This window comes from Populus alba, chromosome 13 (assembly GCF_005239225.2).
Source record: "Populus alba chromosome 13, ASM523922v2, whole genome shotgun sequence".
Taxonomy (NCBI): Eukaryota; Viridiplantae; Streptophyta; class Magnoliopsida; order Malpighiales; family Salicaceae; genus Populus; species Populus alba.
The window spans coordinates 1,279,327-1,298,270 of NC_133296.1; the positions used below are offsets into that span (position 1 = coordinate 1,279,327).

Consider the following 18,944-nt stretch of genomic DNA (forward strand, 5'->3'; position numbering starts at 1 on the left):
TGAATCTTGAGAGGGATTATGCGTGAAAGAGTTGGCCTAGCATAATGCATGATACATGCATGAAATGTTTGCTTCCCCGTAACCTAATCATGTGAATTCTATTGACAGCTACTGACTTTGCTAGCAGCTCAGATTCTTCACTGATGAAAAAAGAAGAAGAAGAAGCACTGTTTACAGATCCATAATGACACTGACTTCACTAGCATCGCAATGAGATTAACGGTAAAACAATGTTTTCGTTTAGTTTATTATTAGCTATTTGGACCTTCGCTGGTTGGATATTTTTTTTAATTAACAAAAAAAATTTATATATATATATATATAGGTTTTTTTAATGTGTTTTTATATATAAAAAAATTATAAGTATACATTGATATACATCAAATAAAATAAATCATGAACTATAAATGTGTGATATGTGTGATATTTTGAATTTATAATTATTTTTTCTCTTAAAAAACATATTAACGATAATTGAACATTTCTTTTTGTTTGAAAAAAAAATAATCTCACCCATTTTTTTTAGTCTTTTTATTTATTACCAGATTCAATAAAAAAGTGATTGTAAAAGATAAAATTATTAAATGCAATCATGTTTATTATCCATGTTATGAAATCCATAACCAGGTTTATTGTGCATGTTCTGAAATTATATATCTTAATAAACACTCATTTCTAAGTTTTTTAATTTAATATTTAATTATCATTAATGATTTTTTTTATGTTTATTATCATATATGATTCTTGATTTATTTATTTAAATATATACATGAAGGTTTTTGATTAATTTGTTATTATAATCTGTTACTAGTGTGAAAACAAAACATAGAAATACATATATATTCCTTTCTTTTTTTTGTTGAAAAAAACTTTATTTACCCGCAGCACGGTCCACTGAATGAAAATTAGTATTAAGAAAAAGAAGAAAGGATCTAAACAACAAGGATTTTATAGTTTTTAAAATTAAATTAAAATGCAAACAGATTTTATAAACTCGCTTGCAAATTAATTTCATGACTCGTGTATGAATAATGAAGAAATGAAAGCCAATAATGTGCAATCATAGCTTCACTGGAAAAGAAGATGTTTTTTTTTTTAATTATAAAACTTAAATTTAAAATTTATTGGATAGAATAATTGAGTCGGATTATATTTAATAAAGTACATGTAAAAGAGTTATCAAATGAAAGTGAAAAATTGAATTGTTTATATTTAAGCAAATTTTAGTCAGGACTATGTCCAAATAATGAATTTAAAAAGTTAATAAATAAATAAATAAAATTTGCATCGTAATTAAGATGTGTCTTTTATTATTGAAAAAGCAAAGTACAAAAAAGTATTTTTAATTGCGGGGTTAATTTAGAAGTGTGGTTTTAATTGTATTTTAAAATATTTTTTATGTCAAAATATATAAAATAATTTTTTTATTTTTAAAAATTAATTTTGAAATCAGTGCATTAAAACAATTTAAAACATACAAAAAAAATTAATTTTTAATAAAAAATTTATATTTTTAAAAAATACAACCATGTTTTCAAATATTATTATAAACTAGAAGGCTTTTCATTTATTAAAAAGTAACTTTCAGCATGGTCCGATTTTTTCAAGTGGCTGGCATTCAATTTCTCTGACATTAGTTTTCACAATTAAAATCTTGTTTAGACAGATGTATTTTTTCTTTATTTAAAAAAAAAAAAAAAAAAAGAAGTAAAGAGTGGAATTCAATTTGTGCTTCTCTGAAGACATGTCGTTTATAATTACGCAAAACTACAGGCACGTGGCTTGCTTTTTCAAAGGTATTTGTTTCATATTTGCCATTCGAACATCTAAATTTGACTATGAGTGTAATCTGGTTTTTTTTTTTAATTAAGTGAAAATTGATCTCACGGTTAGCTCATTGAGTTATCTAGATCAATATAAATAATAATTTAAATTAAAACTAGATCCAAATTAATAAATTTACTAGATAAATCAATTAAGTCAGGACTATATTTTGAATATATTTAAAAGGGTTATCAAATGAAAGTAAAAAATTGAATTGTAAATATATTTAAGCAAATTTTAGTTAGAATAGCCAATTCTATGTCCAATTGAATTTAAAAAGTGAATAAATAAATAAATAAATGGGTTTTTTATTGCAACAAAAAAAATACAAAAAAGTACTTTTTAGTCTTTATTGTAGCCTAAAATGCTTTTTATTTATATAAAGTAACTTTCAACATGGTAGCCCCACCTCCTTCAATCTCCCACCCTAACCATTCCTTATTAAACAAGCACCATCCTTTTAAGTGGAAACCTATTTCAAAAACAAAAAATCCACAATTTAGTTGTAAAAACACTTTGATTGCAATCTCAATACCGTAAAATTGATTAATATAATTTTCAAAGTTAATTTGATTATAAAAAAATAGCACTTACCTTTTCAATTAGCAACCTTAAAATACCATTTGGACCTTGTTCAACATTGTATAGTGCCCAACAAGCAATTTTTTCACCAATTTTGATCCTGCTTTTAGTAAGAAGATCGACCCAATTATTTGTTTTCTTCAATTTGGAGCTATTGCTTGCCCTTTCATGGTAAATTGTCAAGCAATGTGTCATATTTGGTGTGCAAACTTCTATGTCAAGCCCTAGCCCTCATGTGGTTATTTCATCTAGCAATGGCTTCGGTAGACCTTGTAAGTAGCTGTTTGAATCCCCAATTAGAGTTAACCCCAACACGTCATCACTATCCAGTGCTTTTGTGAACAAAAATCTTAGTTCCCCACCAAGTTTATGGTGTTGAATTTGGTTAGGTTGAGGATTTTTCATATTCTTAATCTTAAACTTGTTTGTTGAGAATCACTTTGCCTGATAATGTATGAATTTAATTCCACATATATGATGGAGGTTAATGGTAGTTGTGCTTCAATGTCTTTTCCCAATATAATCCATGTGATGCATGCATAAGATGTGAAAGAAGAATTTCTATTGCTTCACTCATGAAATTAACCATGTTATCTCTATTTACCCTTCACCAATGATTATACAGAATATTTGAGTGTTTGGAAATATAATAATAATTGATTTTTAAAATATTAATTTTTCTTTGAAAATGTATTAAAATAATTTTTTTTTATTTTTAAAAAATAATTTTATATCATCATATTAAAATAATTCAAAAAACATATAAAAAAAAATTAATTTAAGAAAAAAAATTCAAATTTTACCCAACCCTTGTTGAAAACTCAATGTAAAACAAGCTAAATTCCCAAATATTTGTTTTAAAATGATTAAAAAAACATAAAAAAAAATATTTTTTTTTTTTCAAATTTTGCCCAATCCTTGTTTGAAATGCAATGTCAAATAGGGGCTCAAGTCTTCAAATATTTGTTACTAATATCAATTGGATCCTCAAAGTCCCATAAAATTTTTCAATTGAGTCCTCTCAGTCATATATATATATGCTAGTGCATTTGATTAAAAAGGCTTAGCAATGATGAAAAGAAGAAGAAGAAGAACAGAATGATGTACCGTTACTACTCCTTGGCCTTCATAATAATTTAATTTTGCATGTAATTGTCTGAATTTCTTTTTTTGTTTGGGTTGAGTCTTATATACTCTTATTTATTTATTGAGTGAAAAAATTGATCCAGCTAGATATTTTTGCCAAACATGCAGCAATCTACGGATAATGGGATGTTTGTTGCGTTACTCTTTTGGTTTTCTTTATGCAAACCTACACTCTGCAACATAGATTAAAACATGGCTTGACACATGACATGGCTTAAGATTTAAGTTATGAGTTGAGTTGTTTAATTAGAGTAATTAAAATTATTGAATATTTAATATGAGTCAATTAAAATAATATTATTTTATTTTTTTTAAAATTTAAAACAATATTATTTTGATTTAAAAAAAAAAATTAAATAATACTTTAACTAACTGATTAACAAGAATTAACCTTAAGTAAATTAAATTAGCTCTAAGTTTATTTTTTATATACCCAAAGTTGGGTTTAATAAGCATGATATACAATGCATGTCATATAAATACACATTAAACTAATGAAACAAAACTAGTTCGAGAAAGATTTTAGAGAGAAAATAACATACTTAGAGTTGTTTTTCTTAAATTAGAAAACAAGCAATGAAATAAATATGTTTATTATTTCATAATGAAAAAATTTACCAGACATTAATTGGAAACATTAAAATATTAAAATAAATATTTCACCCTTTATAGTTGTTTGGATAAGCCTCAATTTTAATGAAGCAATAAAATAAAATAATTTTAATATGCAATAAAATATTTTTATTTTCATTCATATTCTATAAAAACAACTTTTGAAATGTAATATAACTTCTTTTTTTTTAATTATCATTACTGCTCCTAAAAAAAGCCAAAAATATAATCTAATCTCTACCACAGTTCAATTTTATTTTTTAGGGGTATTTATGCTACTTTTTATTTTTATTTTCACTTGAAAATGTCTACACACAAATAGATTACATGAGTCATGCATATAAATATTTAGCAGCATATTTAAGTAAAACTTTTCATGTGATTTGCAGAAAGAAACAATTGGTCATAAATAGCACCTCGCAAATACATCCAACATAATCATTTCATGAAAAAGTTCATTAAGAAGAAGAAAAAACCCTTGCTGGATTAGAAAAAAAAACCCCAATCCTTTAATAATTAGTATAGACGCATCAAGCCCATATGCTTAGGCTTGTGGGCTTATAGTTTTTTTTTTTTTCTTTTCTTATATCTACTATTTTATCATTTATTCAATATAAATTTTCTCCAAAAAATAATTATTTTTTATAAAAATATCGTTGAATATGTGTGATATTTTGAATTTATAATTATTTTTCTCTCTTAAGAAACATATTAATGATGACTGGACATTTTGTGTTTGAAAAAAATTTAATCTCGCCTACATTTTTTTTAATTTTTTTATTTATTATTTAGATTCAGTAAAAAAATTGATTATAAAAATAAAATTATTAAATACAACTAGGTCTATTCTCCTTGATTTGAGATCTATCATTTATGTTATAAGATTATATATCTTGATAAGCACAACCAGGTTTTGTTATTCATATTTATCTACAACTGGGTCGGGTTTATTGTGCATGTTTTGAAATCATATATTTCGATAAAAATTTATTCTTTAGTTTTTTCAATTCAGTCAATTTTTTTAACATAAAGTTTTTAGTATTTGTTATTATAATTTGTTACTATTGTAAAAAGAACACAGAAATACTTGTATTTTTATTTTATTTTTGCTGAAAATAACGTTATCTACCCGCAGCACGGCCCATTGACTGTAAATTAATATTAATAACAAGGATTTTATAGTTTTTAAAATTAATTAAAATTCAAACAAACCTTATAAACTCGCTCGCAACAACGTGCAAGCACTATGCATATTTCATCTGATGAAGTATTCTCCATATCCTTGTAAAAACGACAATCTCTGATGTGGGAAAGATGGAGAAAAAAGTCACTAAACATCGAGTTATAAAAAAAGTAAGCAAGAAGCATACAATTGCGAGTAAAATCCAGAGGAGAAGATGGATGATAGCGATTAAGAAAAAAAAGTATACTCCTACTATCTATCACGACAATGAAGACGACTAAAGGTTCATTGCACCTCATTATTTGATGGCCGAGAAGGCAACAAAGATGGTCTCCGGGCATTTTGCATGTTCCTCAACTTGAGCGGACTCCATACCAAAGATTTTCGTTGCAGTGCAACTACTGTCGGGTGCTTCGGCCTCCATGAACCTGCCTGTGTTGGAGGACTGCCCATGAATCTACTACTGTTTCTCATAGGTGTAATCTCTGATGCAGTCCTGAACTCTGGCAATGGAGAAAACAACTTTGAATACCTTGGCTTTTTGGGGTCCCTGACAAATGATTGCCTGCCAACTACATTCCCGTTCTTATATCGAGAGGTTTGAAGTGGCGTGCTTATGTTTGAGGTTGACTCTGGACGGAAGGTAGCAATGGATACACGTCTCTTTGGCTGGAAAACCTGTGTTGACATTGGAGGAGGAGGTCTGATTGCAATGGACATTCGCCTGGGTTTCATAAGGCCTCTTGTATTTGTCCCTGACATTGTTGTTCTTGAATTGTTTTCTTTGTCATGCATTGAAGATACAGCAGAATTAGTAATGGTGGTTTTCTGTTTCTGTAGGGGAGATGGCGGAGGCATGAAATTGGTGATTCTTCGCAATGGCATCCTGAATTTTGAAGGACCCAGAGGTGGCTTTTTGTCTGTTTTGCTCTTCTCTACTACTTGTTTCGTAGTCTGAGAAGCAGCTGCAAAAGCTCTTGTTTCTTGTTTTATTCTGATTTTTCTTTCCTCCCCCAACTGATTTTCGAGGTCTCGAACCTGTTGCGAGAAAAGAGTTACTTGCATAGTCTAAAAATTATATAGAAGCCAATTAGGGAACAATAAAAGCAAGAGAAAAAATGTTTCAAGTAATTTACCACTTGTTCCATAACAATAATAAATGAGAAGCAGCTGCAAAATGGAACCTCGGTCATCATTACCTTTTCTTGGAGAGTTCTGCAGATATGTTCTCTAGCAGCAAGCCTCAACTGCAATGATTGCAAGCTATCCTGTAACTTCTTTGTTTCCTTTTCATCATGCTTTAATTTTTCTACCTGCTTACATGTAGTTGAAAAAAAGAAAAATCTGAAACGAGACGAAGTAAACTGGAATAAAAGAAATTTCATCAAAGCACAAGAAGAATACATACCATTTGCTTGTATTTGGAAAGTTCAGAGAGATCAGCCTGTTTGCGAGCAGGACCGCTTTCAATTCCCCGCACTCGACTTGCAAAATTTAGTGAACAAATGGTCTCTCCAACGTCAGCAGCGCTCGGACTTATCTGGACAAACATCAAGGTCTTGCAATCTCCTCCTGCGTTTCACATTTCACTTGGCATCTTTCATTGACAAAAAGGTAACAAAATGTTCAGTAACCATAAAAAATATGCCAAACTTGCTCACCTAGAGAGCTCTGTAGCATATGAGTCAGCTTTGAGTTCCTGATAAGCAAAGAGAATGAATCTTTTCATTAGAATGGTAATTGGATAGTAGGTTTACAGGAGTAATTGGATTGCTAGGTTTACAAGTGAGTGTATGAGATCCACCTGTAGGGAATGTGACCAGTTTTGGATGCAAGAGCTGCGATAACGTCACCAAGTGCTGAAAGAGATTTATTAATGAATTGTGATTCCTTCAACCTTTCACCTTCAACATCAATCTTTCCCACACGCTCACTACCAGCCAAATCAACCATCCAAAGGTGACTCCTTGTCTTCTGCCCATCTATTAAATTCTCTCCTCTTACTGTTACTCGCAGCAAACTGCAAAGCAACAATATTGTGGGCATTATTACCATAACCATTGACTTGATTCATGCATAGTTGGGATTTATCAATCCAAAAAACCATCTTCAACTTCGAGAATCAATGTTCACAAAACAATTGTTTTGACAAAGAAATAAACTAAAAAAGAAGAAGAAAGCAGCAAGTTCATTATTACCAATGAGAACGACTGCTAAGTTCATTAGCGCTGGTTGATCCAACAGATCTAGCACGACTTCCAGACTTGAGCAGCTCCCACACATCCTCCGTGCCATTCACCTGAGCTTCCACAAGTCCTGGGACTTCTTGTGTTCCTTCAGCTGTTTGCTTTATCTCCAACCTTTGTGCGTGCATAAACAAAACTAAAAATTCAACAAACTTGATTCGTCTAACACAATTTATTATCGGTTATCTTTTGCAAAAAAAAGAGAGAGAAAGAACTCGAATGAAAATCCTGCCGATGAATAATTTCCAGTCTACTTTTCTTGGCAATTAGCATGACATTTATAATTTCCCTCATCAAGAAGTAAAGTAAAATCATATATCCGTCTTGTAGCAAATTATCAGTATAAAATTTTTGCAGCCAGAGAATTTGACAAAAATGAACACATTTTGATTGACAGAGCAAATAAAAAACTAAACTAACTTTTTAGTTGGTTGGTTGGAGTTTTCAACCAAGAGGTCCTTTATCTTCTCATTGTAAACCTCCAACATGCTAACAAACAGCTCATATCTCATAACACCGCTTCTTTCTTGGGAAAGTCGGAACAGCTCATCCAATGTTCTGTAGTTGACTCCCCTGTTTTCTGGATTGCCCTCCATGGTAAACGTCTTTCCAGTACCGGTTTGCCCATAGGCAAATATGCAGACATTGTAGCCATCCAACACTGAAGTGACTATTGGTTTAGTTTGGGCAAAAACAGCCTCTGCATATCATTAAGATAAGAGATTATTAGATGCTTCGATAATGCAAATAACAGATAACAAGTTATCTACAGTAGCAATATATAGATCACCTTGGTTATCCTCAGGCCTAAAAACATGGTCGAACTTAAATTGCTTCTTGGAAGAATCAGAGGAAATGATTTGCAGCTCATTATCAAGGGAGGAGTCGAATTCAACGACATGGTTACAACCATTTGTAATTTCGACTTGATTTAGTGGTCTACATCTACAGAAGACTTTGATGTTCCCTTTAAGCTCGATCACCTCATTGTAAAGTCGTTTCCTCTCAGACAACTCTTGTAAATATTTCTTCTTTAAAAGTTCATATTCATGACCTGTCACCAATATTCCATCAAGTAAATATTTAAATTAAACAAGAAAAAAAGAAACCAAAGTCAATTCACTATTCAATACTCACTGAATTTCTGAAGACTGTCTAAAATGTCAGGACCAGGTACTGAATCTTTAGCAGTCTTTACTTGATCAGAAAGACTTGCATGTTCTTTCTTCAAATTCTACAGTGAAAAAACCCCATCAGCATACTTGATGCAAAATCCTAATTTACTGGCAAAAACAATGTTTTTGTAGGTTCTTTTGAGCTCAAGTCAAGAATTTTAAAACTTTACTAATTTCTACTAAAACCAAGTTCTTAATTCATCTTATCCTCCAACTATTATAGCATCAATAGAGCTTAAAAGTTGTACCTGGATTTTATTGCTCAAATGGATAACTTTCTGCAAAATTGGCAGCGTGGGTCCTTGAGTTGGAGAAACTTCTCTGTTTCTGCTACTTTCGTTCTCTTCCTCCGAATTAATAGTTTCTCCTGAAAATTCATTTAAAAAAAAAACCATTCAAATTAAAAGATCTTGAATCAAAACATGTTCAAGAAAGAATATAAAATGTCTACTGTACTACTGCCGAATTTGACTCAATTTTAACTTCTTTTTTTGTAATTAAATTTTATGAGAAAGCAAAAAAATATTTGGGCATTTTAGAAACCCTAGAATTAGAAAGATATCAACAATTGAAGTCAGAAGTCACAATTGAATTCGAAAACAAATAAAGCAAACAATTGTAAATTACAATTTCTAGGTTTAAACAGAAGCAAGTCAAAGAAATGACTCAATTTAAAATTTCTTTAAAATTGAAGGGCTGAAATGAAATTAACAAAGAAAACCAGAAAATTCACAAACCTTCTTCGATAGTTTCAGTCCCTGTGATTTCCTCTGAAGCAAAAATAAAAAATAAAAAAATCAGCAATTAAATAAATAATCTCTAATAATTCAAAAAAAAAAAACCTTAGTTTTATTTCAATTTTAATGAATCATATTTACAGAAACTAAAACTATTTTCTTGACCTGTGGTAGAAGAAAGAGAAGGGTAGGAATCAGAAATTTGAACAGTTTGGATACGATCACAGATCTCTTCGATCATGTCTACCGTCAGATCTGAGAGAAATTGAGAATTTCGATCTATATCAATCAAGAATCATAAAAAAATAATCAAGAATTGATGCCAATCGACAGAGAAAGAGATAGTACCAGTCATTTTGTTGGCCTTGAAATTGAAATTGAGAAAGAAATATTAGAGAAGTGAAAGACTTTTAGGGTTTAAAATTGGGAATTTGAAGTTTGAAATGAGGGGGTGAGATTTGATAGCCGTTAGATTAAAGAGAGAGAGAGAGAGAGCTGTTTATTGCTTTCTAACGGCTATGTAATGGAGCGCTTGATTTAATTTGAAAGAGAGATATTTTGGGCTTGAACAAAGAGAATTTATTGGGCCTACTTATGTGTGATGGGCCTTCTGCTGATAAGGTAATACGTCAAGGCCCATTAGTTATATATATAAATTACTCCCAATCCTCATGAATATGCATTACTTTAGATCATGAAAATATTTATATTCCATGCGACATAATTTTAAAACCCTAGAGAGAGTTTGATCTCGAAGCAAGGTCACGGGTCAAAAGATTAATCTAAAAAAATATTTTAATGATCAAATCCAATATTTTCCTAGTTAAAACTTTTTAAAATGATAAAAACAATGTAATTGTGATTATTTTTTATAAAAATCAATTAGATTTTTGTATGGATTATACCAAATTAATTTTTTTATTTAATTTGAATTGATCTAAATCTCAAATTGATTAAGTTTCAGGTCAATTTGTCAATTTAATTTAAATTTTATAACTATGACATGTGATCTAGCAATAAATAGATTTTCATCCTGCATTTTTTACCATGGAGAAGAGATAAATGTTTTTGTAAATATATGATTTGTATAAAACTTAATTGAATAGAGATTTAGTTTTATTATGAAAAAATGGTCTCAAAATATTTCATTAGTTGAATTAATGAAAAAAACACTAGTCATGTATCTATATATATAGATTTTTTTTTTCAGTTTTGACAAGGGAGATTTGAGAATTTTAGTGTTATTTTAATAGTTTGTCTAAGAATGTATGTGAAATTAAACTTCAATTAATTGAAAGAAAATCAAGATAATTTCACTTGGCATTTCTAATTTATATTCTCTCATTGTCAACTGATCTAGTAATTAATCATATCCCAATTACTGTAACAACATTAAAATAAACTGTTAAAGAAAAATGAGAAAATTTAGATCAACTAACAACATGAAAAAAAAAAGTGTATGTCCTCTAAAAATAAAAAAAATAAAAAAAAAACCCTATATTCATCAATAAATGAGAAATGATTGGTTAGAAAAAAAGAAATTTATCATAGAGGAAAAAAATTCAAATCAATTATTTTTTTACTAACATGGATATTTGAGTCAGCTTACGTGTATTTTGATTAATCTTACAGTTTTTAAAGTTAATAATCATGTAAATTTCTAGTAGCCCTGAGATTTATAAAACTTAAACTGATAATTTTTAGAGAATAAATTTAGAATCTAATCAGTTGAATTATACCCTTTAAAATTAAGGTAGTTTTATCTAGTGAGGTTGTAGAATAACTTACTGAAATTTGAAAAAACTTATTTTTAGTTCCTTAATACATGATTTACTTAAATAGAAGTACTTTACACTTAATTTTCAGTAACAAAGGTGAATTTATCCTCTCTCTTTTTTGTGCATGTGTCTGCTTTGTCTCCAATTAATTCACATAAAGCTTGCTTCACTAGCAACAAAGAAAAGAAAAATAGCAGCTCCATTGCCCCCCATAAATTCTGATAAAAATTCATGTCCTAAGCAGCTTGGCAGTTGGTAGTTAGCTTAGCTTCAATGGCTACTTCAATCCCAAGCTGTTCCTTCCACTCCTACATGGCACCATCAATAATACCAAACAACTCAACCTCCACCACTCACTTTACCTTATCTTTTCCACACACTAACTTAAGTGGGATTTCACTTTGTACAAGAAACTCATCAAGAATCTTGGCAAAGTTTGAGAAATTCGAAGGTGATGATGCTTCTCAAGATAACCTTGAAGAGGCCATGGAGTTACAAGAACAAGCACAAACTGTTCAAGAAGAAGATGACAGGTAATTCAATTTCTTTTGGGTATACAACTTTTCTTGTTTTGTGCTGCTTTTGCTTTTACCTCTAAGTTGATGTAGAGACACAAAATTATAACGATACCCTTTTGTTTCTTTACTTCACTCAGTTGATCCAGCAATTGACTTTGGTTATCAGCTTAAGCCTGCAGTTTAGTGTGGTTAAAATTGGTTGAATTTCCATGTCATAAGCTTGAAAATAGTACTTCAATGCATGTTCTATCTCATATTGAGTTTAAATCTGTATCAGTCAGATTGGGTTATAGTTGATTTAGTGTTTTCCAAAGACTTATCAGTTCATAGAGTAATTCTTCCATCTGTGTATGTATCAATCTATAGAGAAAAATGTGATTTCCTGTAGCACTAGAAGAAAATTGTTCAGATTAGGTGATATTGAGTAGGGAAGGAGAAGGTTTTCTGCATGAATTACATGCAATTACTTTGGATTTCTAGTCCATTATGTTATACTGTATTGGTTAAGCAAAAGTAAAGTGGATCAGTGGTATTAAGATCTTTCAGCATTCATGTTTGCTGACTTGTAATGCTTTATATACTCTGGAGAAATGAAAGCATACTGAGTGATGTTATTTTCTTCATTTTTCAGCTGCCTGCCTTCTGACTTGGAGGGTGCAGTCCGGCAATCTAGCCAAGCTAGTGCTTTGTTTGTGTCTTCAGGAGGAATGAGAGCCATAGTATGTGACATAGGGAAATGTAATCTTATATTTTGAAGTTGAGATCATCTCTGTTTGGAATCACTCTGTGATTTTTTGCAGTGTAGTTTTTTTATAGTGCCATCCTTAAGGTCTAGTTAAGTGTAATCAAGAAACCGAAAACCTTAATTTGTTCTACGGAACACTTGGGTAGGGTTTATCTGTCCAAACCCAGGTCTAAGAAGAGTTAAGAGAGAGTATGAAACATTATTGCATTGCTGGAACTAGGTATTTCAGTCTTAAACCTTTTTGCAGATCCTGAACTGCCTCCTATTACTGAGCTTCACATCAATCAACCTTTTCAATCAAATCGAGAAATTTAGCTTTTAATCTGTCCAGGTTGAGCAAGTATAGGACATGGCTCAGTTCACTTTGCCTGCAAGTTTAAAGGGAAGATATCAGATTCTTGAACTTTTGTAATGGTGGTGAAATTTTTTGCATTAATTGCAATTGAATCACTTAATTTTCTCCATTTTAATTGCTTTTTTTACCTTTCAAGTTTTTTCTAACCCTCTAACTCTTTCCAGGTCGAGCTCTTAATCCCTCAGCTTCAGTTTCTAGACGATGAAGGTGCACAGGCTGAGCTCTGGGAACTGTCAAGGATTTTTTTGGATACACTTATTGAAGAAACAGGAAGCCAGGTATATTTTTACTTTAAAATACTATTGATTATGAAATGTTCCCTAAAGCCACAGTATATGAACAAAATTCTTTATTTATACTAATCACGAAAACAATGCAATCTAAGGATGATTAATTGCTAGAGGGAAATTGATGGCCAATGGTGCCTGACTTCTTCCACTTACATCTTTAGCCACCACGTTCTTGATTCTGAACCTTGCTTGCTAATATTCAATACTCAGAGAATCAAAGCCATTTTTCCAGATGCCGGTGCTGCTGCACTTCTAAAATACCTGTGGAAAGATGCAGCTTTTGGGTTTTCAAGGTAGTTTCCACCATGTTGATCAAATCCTCTTTGAGTATTTAGTTCCTAAAGTCTACCTTGTCCAATTGAGTCTAGCATTTTATTGCATCGGACTTGCATATTAATTGCAGTGAAAGAGTTTCATAGTCGTTCCTTGTAAATAAGAATCTGTACATTTTTAAAGGTTGTACACTTGTTTGAATTGATTCATATTCTTGCATTTATGTCTGAAACTTTGTGCCTTGCTGTTTTACAGCTTAGGTGACCGGAAGCCTGTTCAGATCGAAGATGACATTGTTGTTATGGTTGTTCCTGATTATCAGATGTTGGAAAAAGTGCAGAAAATTGTATCTGATCTATCAGATGATCCGGCATGTTACTAACACATACTTCTTCTTTCTTTCTTTTCTTCATCATGTTCATACACCTCAAGCTAGGAAGGATAGTTTATCTGATGGTACTTCCTCATATACTGCTAGCCAAGGCCTATTATCATGTGGAACCCGCGTCTCATCAGTGAGGATGTAGGAGTTGGGATTAATGTACGGAATCTAAGGAGATACTTTCTGAGGTAATTTTTTTATTCACAAAATATTGCATTAGTCTGTGATTATGTGACAGTAATCCGCTGTATATCATCTATTTTGCAGCACATTCACAACAGTTTATTCAATGAGACCTCTGCCAGCCGGTGCTGTCTTTAGGTGTTATCCAGGGTAAGAGTCACTTGCCACTAAGAACATTTCCACCACCTTTAGGCACATGTGGTCTAAGCTCTATACAATATTCAGCCATATTTCCTGTGGTGTATTGATTCTCTCTGGTAGTTGCATGCACTCCTCATTCTCTCCACCCTAATCATTTCCAGGATGTGGAAGGTCTTTTATGATGATAAAGATAGGCCAAACAGATATCTTCTTGCACAAGAATTCGTAAGACGTCCGGATTCGGAAGAAATCGAGGTTAGTTACCACCAGAAAGTTTTGAAGTCCCCGCATTGAATTAGCAGGGAAAAATAAGATTCTAATGAAAAATTATGTATATTGATTACTTATTTATCGTCTGCAGATAATATTTGGAAATGCAGAAGAGAAATCTGAGCAGGGACCTTCTTTATTCAGCAAGGCAGCAGGCATTTTCTCTTCACTTAACCGATTCATGAGAGTAATTTCCAAGTAGTTTCCTGTTACGAGGGCATTAATTTGGAGGCTTGGATGCGGAAACCAAGTTTTGTGCCCTTGCTAATATTTGTAGCATGGATTTATACATTGTTTAATATAAAATTCTTCACCCTTCAACCTGAGTTTAGCCTTTTTTTATTACCAGTATTAAGAAATATTGGCAATGTCAACCATTACTTGTCACTTGAAAATTTTATGATAACCTTCTTTGGTCTCACACTTTGCAGGATCATCAAGTTCATGCGTTTAAACACTGGTTTTCAGCCGCGTTGAACATAAAAAACATATTCTCAAATCAAAAGACTGAATTCTGAAGAAATAATCTTATAGAGAGGAAGTCATAGTAAAAAAGGTGTAATGCGTATATATTGCTGCAAGAATTAATCCGTCAAGCCACTATGAACACCCTTCTACTATATGCTTTCCTTATAATTTTCTCTTAGCGGCATTGAATGCGATCCATAATGAAGAATACATATTCTTTGTAATGAAATTATAACTAAACAAAAGCTTTAACACGTTAAATTTCACTGACATCGTCAAACACTGTCATAATCATATGATTCTTTTCCAGCCATGCTTTTTCTGTCAAATCCCATTTCTTTCCAAGTATGCTGAAGCTCTCCCGTGACAAAAGAGATCGGTGGACGCCTCAGTGGGTTCTCTTCTGTGCACATCATCCCTGCATTTAGCACTTGAAGACAGCATTGCTCCAGCTTTTGTAAATCACCACTTGCATCTCCTGAAAGTGACTCCTGCTTTAATGACATGTCTACAATTTCCAAAATATGGTGAGGAAATGCAGCGTCCACCCACTTCCTTAGATCAAGTCCATCTGCAAACATTTCGCTTGTTGGTTTCTTCCGTGTTATCAATTCAAGCAGCATGACGCCGAAGCTAAATACGTCTCCTCTAGATGATACTTCAGTACTCTGTCCATATTCTGTTTATAAACAGCAAGTACCCTCATCAAAATGAAAACAAAGAAAGAAAAATATACATCTCAGTCAGATAAATCTTAATGCACTGCCAGGTGAATAGAGTATGTAGACTAGTTTACACAAGTCAATGAATCATTACCACAAGCCAATCAAACGCATACCTGGAGGAATATAACCAACAGATCCTCGCACAACACTTGATGTGGTAGAATATTCAGTTGGTTTATCAGCAAAAATGAGCTTTCCTATCCCAAAATCAGCAACATGGGCCACCATATCATCGTCAAGAAGAACATTTTGTGGTTTCAGATCACAGTGCACGACTTGAGTTGAGCATCCCACATGAAGATACTCCAAGGCATTTGCAATATCTATTGCTATTCCTAATCTTTCCTTCAATGTCAATCGACAATTTTCTCCTTCAGATTCACTTGGATAAAGATGCTGTTCCAAGTTTCCATTACCTACAAACTCAAGGATAAGAGCCTTGAACTGTGAACTCCAGATTGATCCCATCATTTTAACCAGATTCCGATGCTTAATTCCTGACAGTATTTGGCACTCCCTTTTTAGACTCTTGTAACTCTGCCTATTGTCTTCATTTAGAACCTTAACCGCAACACAAGATATGCTATCATCAATCCATGCTTTATAAACAGATCCAAAGCTTCCTCTCCCCAAGAGATTGGCATCATTGAAACCATTGGTTGCAATTTCAAGCTCTCTTTGAGTCAAATTTCGGCCTCCATGAAAGGATGGGGAAGCCATTAGAATTGGCTCTTCAGATTCTGCCTCGGCTTTCTTATTAAATAATTTTCGAACCCAGACCCAAACAAATATCAAGAGCAATAAAGAACTAATCGTAAATGCAAGCAAATAATATGCCCATTTCCTTGCCTTTCTCCTTTTCTTCTGAACTACACATGGCTGGAGTCTCATTAGTGCAGAACCACCACACAAGCCTGCATTTCCTATCATTGAGCTTCCATTAAGATTTTTAAACCTTCCCGTACTTGGAACCTCTCCTGTTAATCTATTATAGGAAAAATTAAAATTCTGCATCACTGAGGCATTGGCAAGCCAGATCGGAACTCTGCCTGTTAATTGATTAAAAGACAAGTCCAGGACTTTCAAATATGTAATTTGTTTCAAGGATTCTGGAATTGTACCTTCAATCATGTTCTTGGATAGGTTCAAGTACTCCAAAGATGCACAACTTCCAATCGAACTTGATATCATGCCAGAAAATTTATTCACTGACAAGTCAATAGCTTGTACAGATACCAGCTTTCCAATACTTGCAGGTATTTCCCCATCTAGATTGTTATTTGAAAAGTTGAGGAAGAGACCCAAGTTAGCCAAAAGGGTAATTTCTGGTGGAAGAGGCCCCTGAAAATTGTTAAAAGATAGATCCAGCTGCATCATGAGAGTGCACTGGCTGAGTTTGATGGGAATATTTCCTGATAAGCTATTCTGAGATAGGTCCAGGTATCTCAACTGTGAGAGGTTACCAAGTGAAGATGGGATTGACCCAGTTATGGAGTTATTACCAAGATCAAGTAAACCAAGGTTTTCCATCTGCCCCATTTCATCTGGAATAGAACCTTGAAGCTTGTTTCTCCCCAAATATAGTCTTTGCAACAGCTTCAGCTTTCCAAAAGTTGCTGGAATTGTTCCATCCAATCGGTTGTCCCACAGATGGAGGGTCACGAGGCCACTCAAGTTGCCAATACTATCTGGAATCTCTCCCCTTATACGGTTATTCAAAAGATTGAAATAATAGAGGTCTTTTGACAGATTCCCAATGGAAGCTGGTAAACTCCCGGCAAATAAGCACGAGCCTAAGTGCAGTTTCTGCAGAAATGAACAGTTTGTAAGAGCAGTAAGAAAACCGAGAGAAGAATTGCTAACCAGGTTGTTGCTATGAAGGTAAAGGATCTCAAGGTTCTTCAACTTCCCCAGTTCCTGAGGAACTTCACCCTCTAAGTAATTGATACTCAAATCAAGCAGTGTTATTTGTGAAAGATTTGAGAATGTCACTGGAATCCTGCCAGAAATGTTGTTGTTCATCAAATACAACTTCTGCAAGTTTTGGAGCTTGTTCCCCATTTCGGCAGGGAGTTCTCCTGATATCCAATTCTCAATCAATGAAATTTCACGTAATGCAGTGCAATTACATAGTGATGCAGGTATTGCTCCCTCAAGAAAGTTCATGTGCAAATACAAAATCTCTAGCCTGGTCAAAGCTCCCAGCTCCGATGGAATTTTACCAGTAAAGTAATTCACAGCAAATTCTAGTCGGGTCAATTCTGTCAGGTTTGATAAAAAGGCTGGAATGACCCCAGTGAGGTTGTTTTGAGAGATAGCTAAAAATGTCAGGTTCTTCATCGAGCCAAGTTCTTCAGGAATGACCCCAGACAGGCTGTTGGTAGTCAAGTCTAGAAATTTCAATCTTTGGCAACCATGTAGTGAAGCTGGAAAGGCACCGGTGAGCTTATTTTCACTCATATTAAGATATTCTAGCTGTGAGAGTGCTCCCAAGGTAGTTGGGATTTCTCCATGGAAACTATTACTCTGCAGAGAAAGCTTGGTGAGAAGAGAAAGATTGGATAGAAATGGTGATATACTTCCTTGTAAGTCCATGTTTGTGAGCTCAAGATCTATAACCCGGTTTTGGATAGATTGGTGGCATGTAATTCCAGTCCAGTTACAGAAGGGATTGGCTTCCTTCCAATCTTGGAGTTGACCTTCTGGATCACTTATAATGCCTGCCTTGAATTTGAAAAGGGCTTGACAATCAGTAAAATTGCAAACAAATGCTGATTTTGCTGGCATGAGATAACAGATGAGACAGAAGACTGTCACAGTGAAGTTTTGATTGTATGACATCCTCTCTTTTGCTCTTTCTTAGCAGAGATAATGGAACAAAATGCTTCTTGATGAGCAGACACAATAGTGATTTTGTTTATACTATTTCTTCATTTTTTCTAAGACTTTTAAGGTAAATATTAACTTAATATGTGAAGAAAGCCAAGAAGAATTAGTCAAACCACCTGCCCTAGTAGAACCCACTTGCAAATTGCTGCAAGTTGATCCATTTTCCCAACTTGCTGGGTGATAAATATTAGGTGAATCTATCATATTTGATTGGCAACACATCAATTCTCTGGCAGCAATCGAGATAAGTATTTTATGGTCCTCACTCATACATGTCAGAAACCTGAGTTAAGGACCCCAATGAGCAATTAATAATATGAGCATCGGTCATAGCAAGCAATAACCAAGTTCAACACACTACTATTATTCAATCCTCTTGTCCTACCAGTTGTTCAGTGGTCTCTATAAGATGCCCACAGTAA

The 18,944-nt window shown here is 32.9% G+C and overlaps 3 protein-coding genes across 3 annotated transcripts; 1 reads left to right on the plus strand and 2 right to left on the minus strand.

The window, feature by feature from the left end:
• Nucleotides 1-5,481: 5,481 nt before the first annotated feature.
• Nucleotides 5,482-9,995, minus strand: LOC118060782 (kinesin-like protein KIN-14S). Its single transcript, XM_035074050.2, has 13 exons — nt 9,854-9,995; nt 9,671-9,760; nt 9,506-9,538; nt 9,017-9,135; nt 8,731-8,827; nt 8,384-8,647; nt 8,014-8,293; nt 7,546-7,707; nt 7,152-7,367; nt 7,009-7,046; nt 6,756-6,919; nt 6,547-6,660; nt 5,482-6,385 (listed from the first exon to the last, which is right to left on the minus strand). The coding sequence occupies exons 1-13, from the start codon at nt 9,858-9,860 to the stop codon at nt 5,633-5,635; spliced, it is 2,337 nt and encodes a 778-aa protein (XP_034929941.1). The 5' UTR covers nt 9,861-9,995; the 3' UTR covers nt 5,482-5,632.
• A 1,397-nt stretch (nt 9,996-11,392) lies between these two features.
• On the plus strand, nt 11,393-14,761 carry LOC118060789 (uncharacterized). The gene is made up of 9 exons (XM_035074057.2): nt 11,393-11,816; nt 12,433-12,520; nt 13,066-13,179; nt 13,402-13,484; nt 13,720-13,834; nt 13,943-14,034; nt 14,114-14,179; nt 14,332-14,425; nt 14,532-14,761. Exons 1-9 carry the CDS (start codon nt 11,557-11,559, stop codon nt 14,640-14,642), a joined length of 1,023 nt encoding a protein of 340 aa, XP_034929948.1. The 5' UTR covers nt 11,393-11,556; the 3' UTR covers nt 14,643-14,761.
• A 224-nt stretch (nt 14,762-14,985) lies between these two features.
• LOC118060784 (uncharacterized) lies at nt 14,986-18,785 on the minus strand. Its single transcript, XM_035074051.2, has 2 exons — nt 15,747-18,785; nt 14,986-15,587 (listed from the first exon to the last, which is right to left on the minus strand). Exons 1-2 carry the CDS (start codon nt 18,472-18,474, stop codon nt 15,184-15,186), a joined length of 3,132 nt encoding a protein of 1,043 aa, XP_034929942.1. The 5' UTR covers nt 18,475-18,785; the 3' UTR covers nt 14,986-15,183.
• Nucleotides 18,786-18,944: the final 159 nt, after the last annotated feature.

Bases quoted from the DNA above. Each gene is read 5' to 3' on its own strand.
- LOC118060782 (XM_035074050.2), bottom strand. The intron at 9,136-9,505 runs GTTTGTGAATTT...ATGAATTTTCAG, and splicing joins GACTGAAACTATCGAAGAAG to GAGAAACTATTAATTCGGAG. The intron at 6,661-6,755 runs GTATGTATTCTT...ACATGTAAGCAG, and splicing joins TTTCCAAATACAAGCAAATG to GTAGAAAAATTAAAGCATGA.
- LOC118060789 (XM_035074057.2), top strand. From the start codon at position 11,557: ATGGCTACTTCAATCCCAAGCTGTTCCTTCCACTCCTACATGGCACCA. The intron at 13,835-13,942 runs GCATGTTACTAA...ATATACTGCTAG, and splicing joins CTGATCTATCAGATGATCCG to CCAAGGCCTATTATCATGTG. The intron at 14,180-14,331 runs GTAAGAGTCACT...AATCATTTCCAG, and splicing joins GTCTTTAGGTGTTATCCAGG to GATGTGGAAGGTCTTTTATG.
- LOC118060784 (XM_035074051.2), bottom strand. From the start codon at position 18,474: ATGTCATACAATCAAAACTTCACTGTGACAGTCTTCTGTCTCATCTGT. The intron at 15,588-15,746 runs GTATGCGTTTGA...GTTTATAAACAG, and splicing joins TGTTGGTTATATTCCTCCAG to AATATGGACAGAGTACTGAA.